Source organism: Quercus suber, unplaced genomic scaffold, assembly GCF_002906115.3.
Source record: "Quercus suber isolate HL8 unplaced genomic scaffold, Cork oak 2.0 scaffold_110, whole genome shotgun sequence".
In the NCBI taxonomy this organism is placed as follows: Eukaryota; Viridiplantae; Streptophyta; class Magnoliopsida; order Fagales; family Fagaceae; genus Quercus; species Quercus suber.
In genome coordinates, this window is record NW_027069575.1 from 397045 (window position 1) to 409771 (window position 12727).

Sequence of the window (12727 nt, forward strand, 5' to 3'; positions counted from 1 at the left end):
AATGGCTTGTTGTGTTGTATGCTAGGACTCCATTCACCTTCCAATGTGAACATGTGTAACCCATTTCGCTTACATTACACTTAGTCCCAATAAATATCAATGTTTGATCAATCAGATGAAGCCAGTCTTGGAGTGGTCATTCACAATTCTGAAGGTGAAGTTATGGTTGCACTTTTAGAAAAAAATTCATAAACCGCCGTCCATTTTGACTTTGAATTTGTTGGCGGCAAGACAAGCGGTGTAATTTACCCTTGAAACGGGTTTTCACCATTCTTCTTGTTGGTGCAAATACAATGATAATAGAAACAACACAAAGAGAAACTGAATAATACTTCTGAATTTTATTACTTTAAAGAGAGAAATTACACAACACTATTTGCCAACTTATTATCCATTAATTTATTAAAATAATATAATATTAATATTAAAATGCTCTAACATTTTATTTTTGTTCTTCATTACTTAGTAACACAAGAATTATAGTGAAAAAATAGAGCTATTAAAAAAAATTGATTATATAGAGTAGTAAATAGTAATGGCTCAGAACTCCTAATCATTTATAAAATTATTAAAAGAAGTGCTGCTCAATTTTAGCTAAAAAAAAAAAACTGGCCGCCAAATGCCCAACCCAAATTGCCCGAGTGACTCAACCCAGCCCAAAGGCACACAGACGTTTTCATTTGTTATTCGGTTGACTGCAGATTAGCTATTTCTCATTTTCCTTTTAGAGAAATCGTTTGTTTTGAATTGTGGCGGTTGTTTGATTTTTTTATTTTTTTTTTTTGGACTTGTGGTGGGCTAACAACTTAGTTTATTGTGAAATATTATGAGATTTTTTTGGGGGAGGGGGGTGGAATTAGAAGAATTCTTAAAACAAAAATAAGGTACATTTTTTGCTCTTAAAGTTTGTGGTTGTTTTCATTTTGGCTCTTTACCTTTCAGATTATCATTTTGACATTAAATTTTAGCTTTGTTTTCATATAGGCCCTTTATGGTTCACAATTTTCATTTCAATGGTAAAATGAAAGATTAAAATGAAAATTTTGAATTGTAATGGGCCAAACAGAAAATTAAATCAAATATAAGGGTCAAATTAGTTATTTTGAAACGCAAAAGGACAAAATGAAAATAACCTCAAATTTCAGGGCCAAAAGTATAAGTGGCTTATCAAATGGTTTTTGCATAGGCTGCCAAGGAAAGTGATGTGATTTGTGTCCCCTGAATCTGTCAGCTAAGTTTCATTAGTCTGTGTACTGTTGGAAGGTGAGACCATTGCTGCAAGTTTGACTGGAGGATGCATTCCTTGGTAGGCAAAGTCCATCCAATGAAAACAATCAAGTTCCATGTGGCTTGCCTTGCCATAGATCTGACACACTAGCCTTGCATAATTGGTTTGCCGCTTATTCGATCTCATCTGGATGATTAACAAAAGAAGGTTGTGCAGACTAGACCTGTAGGTGAATGTTGCGGGTGATTGCCTCTGACTTTTCCTCTTTGATTGTTGTTGCTTCCGCAAGCTCTACCTAAGCCTTGATATAGGTGAGTTTGAAGTTATCATGGCCATTTTATATGGATCTTAATTTATAGCCATCTGAGTTGTTCCTCAAGGATTGCTCCTTTGTATTCAGCAAGGTATGCAGCTCTTCAAAGGTTAATCATTTATCCTTGTTTCAAATTGCTAATAAAAAAGGAGATCATTATCGTCTACATATGAATTGTAACAACTAACTAATTATCCTTCACTTTGTTAATCTGTTGCAATTAAGCATCATCAATATAGTTATTTTCTTTTCTGTTATGGTCATATTTTCTATGTATTGGCTTATTCTTTGACAAAATGCATTTTACTTGTAATTTGGTTAATCTATGTTGGGTTTAATATATCAAAAAGTAGGTAAAGTTGACATCCTAAGTGGTTTCATTAAAAACATGAAGATTAATTCAAGAAACAAGTGAAGAAAAGCAGTTTAAGTAATTCTCAACACTAGTTTCTGTGTCAAGAATTCTTTATTAAGTCTCGACAGATGTTAGTGTCAAGAAAACAGTTGTTGCGTTTCTTGTACGCCTTTGGTTTCTATAACCCAGCTAAGTCTCTAGCACTAACATTGAAAATCTTATTGGTATTTCTATGTTAAATTGCTGCAAATCAACTACAACAATTAAAGAGTTGCTGTGGAGTTAGTCACGTACTAGAATTCATGCAATGGAGTTAGTAACGTATTGAAATCCGTGCAAAAGAAAAAGTCTCTACAAAATCAAGTTTAATTGGGGATGAGAGTAAAGGTTCAATTGTAAGTTGGTATTTTGGGATAGTTTAGCTAGGGTAGTGGTAAGGTTTGTTATACTTGTAATCGCTTGTTCTTGATTAATGGATTCTTGGAAGTGGTGACCTGAAATTCACCTGGGGGAGTTTTTTCCTTGTGAAAGATTTTTCTCATTCGTCAACAAATCACTGTGTCTATTTATTTTCCATTGCACTTAGTTTATTTGGAGATTTGTTAGTGTCTCCACAATTTGCGTGTAATTTGATTTAATTAATCAACTTAGATAATTTAATTAATTAACCGGGTCAATCTATAACCCAACATTTTTTTTACGCTATGTGACTCAATCTTGAAATTTTTATGATATAGGCTCTAGACATTGATGTAAATCTGTTTTCCAGGGCCTTCCACACACTTTGAGCTAAATTTTAACTTACAACTAGGGAAAGCATAGAAGGATTCATAGTCAATGTGGCATTGATGAGTTTAACCAAGGCTTGGTTACTGGTCATCCAGTTCTTATACTCAAGATTTGGCTCAGATGTCCAATTTCTTGTCCTGTCCATGAGAAATTGATCTGGATAGTCCAAAGTACCATCAGTGAATTCAAGCACGAAATAAGCTTTGAGAATCGAGGAAAGCGAGTGCCAACATATATTTAGTTTGTGTTATCTAGCTTTACAAACATTAGGAGAGTCATAATTGCATGCAAACAATAAAAGAGGTGTTAAAGGAAAGGAATTGGTGTGAGGTTAGTGTAGGAACATGAATTTGAGGATGAGGAATCCATTGAAAGCTTTGAAAACATGTGGGAAATTGTGAATAAATGCAAAGAAAATAAGAAAGGAAATAAAGAAGTTTCAAGAGACTAAAATTAGTCAATCTTTTGGAATATTAGTTCCGATTCTACTATTGTACATTATTTGCCATTTATACAAGTATTGGATCTTAACAATTGTACTTAGTTATAACAAAAACATAAGAGCTCTAAAATTGGCTGTTTTATGCCAAATGTTAATAGAACACACAAAAACCTAGTTGCAACGCAACTCACCACCCACAGCCCAACCCAGCCCTGTTAACAACCAAAGCCACCCACCACCAAGTCAAAGAAAAAGTGAGAGAGAAGAGAGACCAGAACCCACCACTAGATCAAAACCCACTGAATCCGCAAACCCACCACCCAAAATCAACCTAACCACCACCGGTCAAAACCACCCCCCCCCCCCAAAATAAAAAAAAAAAAAAAAAAACCCAAAATCAGCAATGATGTCTGTCGGGGTGTGTACCAGAGAAAGGAGTGAGAGTAAGAGTGAGTGAGAGAGTGAAGAGACAGAAATGAGAAAATCTAATAGGAGATGGAAAACTTGTATTAAAAAAAAAAAAAAAAAAGGTATAAGAAACATGCTATAGTACACTTCTACTGTGGCATGTTGTAAAAAAAGGGATTTTGACACATCTCATGAAGTATTCTTTTTGATAAACTTCAATGCATTAATAAGAAGGAAAAGAACAGCATGAAGTATGTTGTTTTAAACTTCAATGCATTAATAAGAAGGATAAGAAGGGAAGAAAAAAAAGGGATTTTGACACATCTCATGAAGTATGTTACTACTTTTTGGTGTTTGGTTGGTGTGCTAAATGCTAATGCTCTAACATAATTCAAATTGATGCTTACAACTATGTAATAGAGAAACAATAAAGGACAATGAGGAATAAGAGGACGGAGAAGGTGGCAATGGATGCTATGAGAGGCGGGGAGGAGTTTTGATGGGAGTGATTTCGTTGCGGTGGTGGTTGAGGGGTTGAGGATGCTGTTTGGGTTTGGGATTGGGATTTGGAAGGGGAGATTTGGCGAGTTGGCATGGTTGAAGAGTTTGGGAGATGGGAAAATGTTTTTAGTACATTTTTTAAAAAAATTTTGAAATAATAATTTTGGTTATTACTTATTTAGAAAATATTGTATTTTATATGGAGTAATGTAACAAAAGCTAACGGGAGGTTTTAATTGAATAATTTTAGAACTTAGAGTACTATACTGAATAAAAGTAAAGTTAGAGATTTGAAATGAATTAACGTCAATCTTAGAGGATGCGTTTTGCATCTTTGCCTTATATTAACTACTTAATTGGAGTCTCCTATGCCTAACTTGTTCTCTTCCTAACAAGTGGTATCAAAGCCGAGTTTGAGGACAAGTGTTCTAACAAGAATTAGTTTCTAAGAGACTTAGATAGAATTGGCCAGTCTTTTGCATTCTTTTTTTTTTTTTTTTTTGGCTAGGACAACATTTCTCTTAAACTAACAGGTAGCCAAATCCAACTTCATGCACCCAAAACAAAGGGGGGCAAGGAAGAAATATTACAACAGACCCTTGGGTTGGAGGGAGAGATAGCGTTGCAACATAATTTAACTTTCTTTTAACCCAAGAGAAAGAGTAGTCGAGGAAGGAACTCTTAAGTTGTGTTTGAAAACTTGAATTTTAATTTTAATTTTAATTAATAGATTTGAAATGTCTTGATTTTAAATCCAATGATTTTAGGTGTTATTTCATATTTAAGAACAGTTTTAAAAAGGTCATAGATTTGGATTTGACATTTTTTAAACTGTCCAAACAAGATATTTAGATTTTAATTACCCAAATCCAAATGCTCAAATCATTCCATGCAAATGCACCATTAAGATACAATACATTTTCTAGTACTGTTCTAATGTTCCAGCAACTATTCTCACTGCTATATACTTATTTGGTATTTATCCAAGTACGTTCTTTTGCATTATTGATTCCAATTCTACTACTGAACATTATTTGGTATTTATACAAGTATTGGATCCTAACTTTATCTTCTTTTTTTGATACAAGATAGAAATTCTACTCGCCAAAGGCCTTGTAACTAAATTAGCACCTCCTCATGCACAAAGTGTTTTGGAGGTTTATGGGAGCAGCATGTTGTAATCATTTCTCAAAAAAAAAAATAGAAATTATACTCTAGTTTAATATAAGTGTATATACATAGGCATTAACTAAACTTAATAGTTATAACAAAAACATAACAGAATTCAAAACAACTTCTAATTAAAACGTAACAGATAAACAATAGCTACATCGGCAGCAGCTACAAGTCTGTGACAAAGAGTAATTGAAGAACGACAAAACCCTTTGGCTTATTACTATGAACGACAGATCGTAGGCAGCACTGGACCTTTATCAGTAGTTAAACGACGCGTAAGCCAGCTTACGTACGTACGACCTGTCGTTTAGTGTAAAACGAGAAAGACACATACACGTGCACTCCACTACATTCTCGAGCACAGAGAAAAAAAAAAGTAGTACTAAATAGAGGAAACATCCCATCTCTGGACTCTTCAATTTTGACCGTATCGGTTTACCAAATTTTCAATTCCCCCTTCCGCCAAATCCAACGCGAATTTTAATTTTACGTAAGAGAGAGAAAATAATAATAAAAAAAGATCGGAGTTTTATTTTTATTTTTTTTACTTCTCCCAGTTAAAATAAAAAAGGAATCAACCTTTTTGCCTGTCCCATCTGGAGAGAGAGAAAGAATGTTTGAAAATTGAAACTCAAAAGAAGAGAAAAAAAAGGTTGAGCTGTGCTGAATGAGTTAGGGACCCCAAATTCTGAAAAGAGAAAAATTAAAATTAAAATTATTATTATTATAGATAGCTGTAGTTGATCTATAGGGTTGTAGGTAGCCGCATCAAGTAATTGGCGATGGCGATACTGTACGCGCTGGTGGCTCGGGGATCGGTGGTACTGGCGGAGTTCAGCGCCACGTCGACAAACGCGAGTGCGATCGCGAGGCAGATATTGGAGAAGATACCGGGAAACAACGATACACACGTGTCCTACTCTCAGGACCGTTACATCTTCCACGTCAAGCGCACCGATGCCCTCACCGTCCTCTGTATGGCCGACGAAACCGCCGGAAGTTAGTCTCTCTCTCTCTCTCTCTAATCAATTTTTCTGTATTTCTCAATTTTTGTTAGGGTTTTTTTGTCCATGAGATCTCAATTTCTTTTTAATTTTGTCAATTGCGGCATTAGGAGATTATAATTTGGTTTGTGTTTTTTATTCGATTGCTATTTTGATGGTATCGAGTAATTGTAGATGATCAGTAGATCTTATGAATGTTTGTTGTGCAGGAAGAATTCCGTTTGCGTTTCTCGAAGACATTCACCAGAGATTTGCTAGGAATTATGGCCGCGCGGTTATTTCAGCCCGCGCTTATGCGATGAATGACGAGTTTTCGAGGGTTTTGAGTCAGCAAATGGAATACTACTCGAGTGACCCAAATGCTGATAGGATAAATCGGTTAAAAGGTGAAATGAGTCAGGTATGTTGTGAATGCATTCCCATTCTGGTTTAATGCTTTTTGATCCTTTTTAAGTATTGGAAATGTATGAAGTCATTGTGTTTGAGAGTCTCTCTGCTTTAGCAAAATATAGTTTTTGTGCTGCTCGATGTGGTTTATTAATAACTAAATTTGTGGGGTTCTGAATTGCTTAATCAGATGTTTCCTTTAATTAACCCCAACCATTTTGCTCAAATGTGATGTTTATATTATGATGTGAGGACCATAAAATGAAGATGATTATATGATCTTGAAATTGTGAAATTGTGTTTGAATAGGTGCGGAACGTCATGATAGAGAATATTGACAAAGTTTTAGAAAGAGGCGATCGCCTTGAATTGTTGGTTGACAAAACTGCTAACATGCAAGGAAATACCTTCCGCTTCAGAAAGCAAGCTCGCCGCTTCAGAAACACTGTGTGGTGGCGAAACGTCAAGCTTACGTATGTTCTTGAACTAAAACTTGCATTAGATAGAAGATGGATGGAGCATTGTTTGTTTATGCATCTATAAAGCATTGTGTCAGTTGACATATCAGTGTGGAACTCAGTATACTTTGAATCTAACAAAGGGGTCATCAGGATTAACTATTTTATATTCCTAAGTTTGTGATTTGAATGGGAAGAACTTTCATCATTATTTAGTTTGGTAATATAGGACGGAAATCCAATATATTCTTAGGATTTGTTTGACCTCTAGTTAATTCAATGATATCCCATAATATTAAATCATTTTAAAAGAGCAGCGTACACTTTCTTTCAATAGGAATCAACCTTCTGCTTTGAATCAACCCATTTTTTGATTCTCTCTCATTACTTTCTCATAGTTTCCTGAATACATTCTGATGTTTTGGAAATTTAAACAATTATAAAGCCACAAAATTTTATCATTAATTCAGCCTTCAGCCCTAAGGTCTGGGGAGGTGGCATTTCTTGTGTGTTAACATTATCTACCTGTGGACATGAATACTCTATTGATCACTGATGAAATCGCTTTGAATTTTGCAGTGCTGGACTTGTACTCTTGCTGCTAGTGATTGTTTATGTTGTGCTGGCTTTTGTTTGCCATGGTCTTACACTACCCACCTGCCTGAAGTGAAGAGTGATATCAAGCCTGATTTGCATTTGATTTCCTGTTTTCAACTTTTTTTCCCCTTCTTGGTGTGGGTATATGGGGTTCTTTTATTTGAGCTTCCACTGTTGTAAGTTGTCTCCAATTCTTATTTATGCAGTTTGAAATACTCAAACGGCACACGTAGTGACATTGAGTATTTGAAGTGTTACTCATCGACCATAGTATTACTCAATGTCACTACGTGTGCCGTTTGAGTATTACTCATCTACCATAGTACTGATAGTAGATTTGAAGTGGTTCAGGTTCTTTGTCGTTTCAAGCCATGGCTTGATTTTCTTATTCTTATTTTTATTATTATTTTTTTTTTCTTTTGGGGAAGAAGGCTTGGTGAGTTGACGTGTATTAAAAACCATCTAGTTTTTTTGTTACAGATGAATGAAATTTATTGGAGTTCTATTACTACGTGGATTTGAATTGTCAAGGATATAAGATAAAAATCTCAAAACTCACAACATCATTTATTGTTAAATTTATATCAAACAATTTATTATATCAATTGTTCTTCAAATCCTAAAATACAAATGTAATCATGATGAATTTCACATAAATCTGCCTTAGGTTTCTTTTGGTTGAAGTTTGATCAGAAACATTAAAGATTTTCTCCCCTCGACCAGTTCTCCTAATTCTAAAGACCCTTCAGGGGCACCAGAATGTCTTTTTTTTTTTTCTTTTTTTCTTTTTTTTTTATTCATCCATTAGAAATCAGAACGCTTGACATACAAGAATAAGATGCAGGAATTAGGGAAAATGGGGTAAAAAAAAAAAAAATTCCTCCAGCATCTTCAAATATTATTTCAGGTGCCACACACGGGGTGTGTGTGGTGGGGTTGGGGAATGAAGAATAAATGGGCACTGGTTTATAATAAAGACTTTGGTATTTCTTAAATCCTGCACCTTAGCGTTCTGTCATACAAAGTCATTTGCTACATTATTAAACTTGTTTAACAATTCCTCCAATTCTTGCAACGCAATCTTATAATGTTCTTGAGATTGTGCCCCTTCTTCAACAATTGGAAGAGCACATTTATGCAGATGATTATACCAGTGCATTGGATTATACACATCAATATTACCGGACTTATTGTCTAGAAGATACCTGCATTTGAAGTCTTTACTCCAACGTTGCAGAATGTAGCGAGATGGGATTTCTTCGACACCATTATAATTAAGAACATTCAATGCATGCCGGCATAGATAACCTTTATAGTTGAACAAACTGCAAATACATCGTATATCCACCTGCGTTGTCTCATACAAAACCTCATAATATTTAACTTCCTTCTCATTTCCCTCAACCTCAACACGTTCTTTGACTATGTACGTTATTATAGGCCCATTAACATTCACCTGCCTTGTGTTGAAGCAGGAGTACATCCCCTCCACCTCAGATTGGAATCTCTTAAAAATTTCTTTTGTATACACCTTAGAGACTTGCAGCTCAAAATTACATCTTGTTTTCATTTCAAAGCTTGAATTTCTTGACTCCAGATCTGCCATGGCTTCTTTGAGGTGCTTCCTATGTAGAGCCAGGTCATACTTATCAACAAATTCTTTAAAAGATGTATGCTTATGTACATAACCTTCAAAAAAAGCATTCAAGCCCTCATTTTCTCGGATAGGAATCATTCCTGCAAAAAATGTGTCTTTCAGGTAAACTGGAACCCACATTTGCCTGTCTTCATACAATGTTTGAAGCCATTTATTATCCCCTAGTCTATGCTGCTTTATCATGTCAGCCCAAGAAGTTTCAAACTCAGCGATCTTCAATGAATCATACACAGCTTTGTTCAGTTGTCTTTTGATTGCTTCATATCCCTTCAATCCTCCCAACTTCTCTGGAACTCTCTGCATGATATACCACATACAATAACAATGATGAGCATTAGGGAAAACCTCACAGACTGCAGTTTGCAAGGGTTTACACTGATCAGTAATAATAACTTGCGGAGGGCATCCAAGCATGCATTTAAGCCATGACCTCAAAATCCAAACAAAATACTCTACTGACTCATGTCCAAGGAAGCCACAACCCAACAACACAGACTGCCCATGTTGATTCACACCAACAAAAGAAATCAGAGGGATCTCATATTTGTTGGCCAAGCATGTTGTGTCTATTGCAACTGTGTCACAAAAGTAACCATATGCAGCCCTGGACCTGGCATCAGCCCAAAACACATTTCTCAGGCGCCCATCATCATCAAGATCAAACAAGTAAAAGAAGTTTGGATTTGTTAACTTCATGCGACAAAAGTAGTTATAAACTGCATGAGCATCACCTTCTTTAAGTTCCAAATGTTTTGAGTTATCAACAGGATTAATACCTTCATTGAAATTTGAGTATCCGATATGGTCAGCTTCCAAAACAGCTGTTCGGTACAGCTTAATGGTATGTACTTCTGTAACAGGCTCTGGAGATGGTTGTGCCTTTTTGGCAGCAAGAATCATCTTTTTATGCGACTTATAAAACCGTTTGATTTGAGGACTCACTTGATGGTTGTGTTCAAGCTCAACTTCAACTATTCTCCACCTTTTGGAGTCCACCAGTCTGATGACTATCATTGCAGGACAACCTGTTCTTGTTTCCGGTCTTGGATTGTTGGCTTCACTCTTTTTCTTAAAACCAGCACTACTGCAGCTAAGTTTTGCTCTATACCGCTCTTTTTTCTTTGATCTAAACCATGAATTGCTCACTCTGATGCCAAAACCCTGTTGTTTAGCATACATATTGTAAAAATCATAAGCTTCATCAAAAGAATCGAACTCCAAACCCACAGTTGGCGATGGGGGTTCCTTCTTCGATTGTGTTTCCCCAGTTTCATCATCATGTTCCACCAGAGTGCAGTCTCCTTCAACGTCATACTCATCACCTTCATCGAATACTGGCTCACTATTGAGACAAACTTCTTCCATCCTGAAATGCAAGTTGAACATCACAGTTCAATTGCAGAATAATACACAGGCATTTATTTATATTTTACATAATTTTAGAACATCATTTTGAAACAAGATCCCAGATGACATGGACAACTTTAAGCATCAATTTTCATAATGAACTACAGGAAATTATCAAAACAGTGCTTCGCAGCCATTTTCACAGTTCTCAAAGAAGAACCGAATTTCAGTAATTTTCAGCAATTTTTGGAAGATAAGAGGGCAGATGTGGAACCTCCTTAAAAAGTGACAAAACCTTTAATCTCTGATATCTGGTCAATTGACAAGCTAATCTATAATAAGTACTGTTTCAAAAAAGTGTTTACATACGAGATCAGTGCGTTGGCTACTACTACACCGCCATTAGCAATTCGTCATATTCAAAAGGTAACCTTGAACTCCAAATCCTATTTTGGAATGCAATCAATGCACGACAGCAAATCTTCCAAAGTTGTTGGTTGTTAAGGATTTGCAGTAAAATCAGGTTGTATTTCGGAATATTGCTATTTTATCAATCAAGTAAAGTATTTGTAGATTCTTTATATCAAAGCTTTTTTGAGATTTAAGTTGGAGGACCAAACATTTTTTTTGTTGTTAATAATTTGATAATTACAACAGGGAGGGAGGATTTGAACCCTGGATGTCTTCGTTGGAGACACCAAGAGGTGCCAACCAGTTGAGCTACAAGGCTCTTGGCAATGACCAAACTTCAATTAATAGACATTCTTTCTAATAATTGACAGCAGTTTGCCAGTCATGGGGGAGTAAGAGTACAAAAACATTATGGCGATAGATACACACAAAGATTTCATGTCTTTTATTGGGTATATAAAAGGATATTTCTTAAATATCTTGGGTGTTTGATACATATACTTAAAAGAGAAACATAAACACTACTCATAAGACAGAGATTTAAACCATGCAACTAATACATTCAAGTTGAGGAATTCTACAACTTCCACAAGCTAGTATAAGAAGCTGCAAAAAAAAAATATCCAATGTCACTAGTAACAGTACCTTCAGATTAAACTATATCATTGCTGATCATGCTGTTGGTGCTCTTGGTGCTGAAGAAAATCACCTTCCTGGCTCCATCATCAAATCAAAAATAAAGTAAAGCTCTAAACCATCAAACCATCGAATGAAAATGCCAAATGAATTAAATTTAAGAACTGACTTTAAATAACACAAGCACACGCGCGCAACTCACAAAATATTCAAACACATGGTTGCATCGACCAATACCCCACAATTTGTAACATTTTTTCCAAGTAAAATTAAGTTCAATCCAGTTATCCATTTGAATTTAATTGGGGAATCTAAGGTATTGCATGTAAGAAATTGTACCTAAGTTTTGTCCTTTATATATATAATATACATAAAAGACATGCATACCTATATATAGAAATATGCACACACGTGTGCAGTGTGTGTAATTTAATGTGAGCTAATTTGTAACACATTTCCAAAAGTTTTGACCATACCAACTTTTACAAAAAAGAATCCATGTCAGTCTGTTATGTTCGGTTGCTACGAAAATTAATGAGAAAATGAAATGAAAACTCGTAGCTCATAACAAAAGTTCTACAACCTTCTTTTCTTTTTCTACCCAAAATATAAAATTGTCAGTATTTCCAAGCTTTTCTCAGCAGCCAAACAAGCACGAAAAAATTGAAGCCCTAAGTCAAAGCAGATCATGGTCTATCTAGATTCTACAGTGTTGAGCTCGAAAATTAGGAAAATAGAGTGAGAATTGAGACGATCTTACAGCGAATTCACCGAGTCGGACTCGGAGGAAAGCAAAATCGACGGTGGGATTTGGGGGTGAGTCAGTCCAACACTCCTCAGTCCGAGTTTGCTAGCCAAGGAGAAATTGTGAGTCACTGGGCCTTACAGAGGTTTGAGGGATCTTTCGACTTGGTAAGCTGACACGTGGGTTCAAATATGGGGGCACTGTTTTTTTCTACCTTTGGTTGCGGTCTTTTTTTCTTTTTCTTTTTCTTTTTTTTTAAATAGAAAAAATGTA

At 35.5% G+C, this 12727-nt stretch overlaps 2 protein-coding genes across 2 annotated transcripts; one reads left to right on the top strand and one right to left on the bottom strand.

Moving 5' to 3' along the window:
• The first annotated feature begins 1207 nt into the window (after positions 1 to 1207).
• LOC111984326 (vesicle-associated membrane protein 711) lies at positions 1208 to 8166 on the top strand. The gene is made up of 5 exons (XM_024015952.2): positions 1208 to 1632; positions 5972 to 6211; positions 6426 to 6616; positions 6913 to 7076; positions 7641 to 8166. Exons 2-5 carry the CDS (start codon positions 5995 to 5997, stop codon positions 7729 to 7731), a joined length of 663 nt encoding a protein of 220 aa, XP_023871720.1. The 5' UTR covers positions 1208 to 1632; positions 5972 to 5994; the 3' UTR covers positions 7732 to 8166.
• Positions 8167 to 8623: 457 nt separating this feature from the next.
• On the bottom strand, positions 8624 to 12627 carry LOC111984293 (protein FAR1-RELATED SEQUENCE 6). The gene is made up of 3 exons (XM_024015914.2): positions 12470 to 12627; positions 11719 to 11786; positions 8624 to 10681 (listed from the first exon to the last, which is right to left on the bottom strand). The coding sequence occupies exon 3, from the start codon at positions 10678 to 10680 to the stop codon at positions 8674 to 8676; it is 2007 nt and encodes a 668-aa protein (XP_023871682.2). The 5' UTR covers position 10681; positions 11719 to 11786; positions 12470 to 12627; the 3' UTR covers positions 8624 to 8673.
• Between the last annotated feature and the right edge of the window lie 100 nt (positions 12628 to 12727).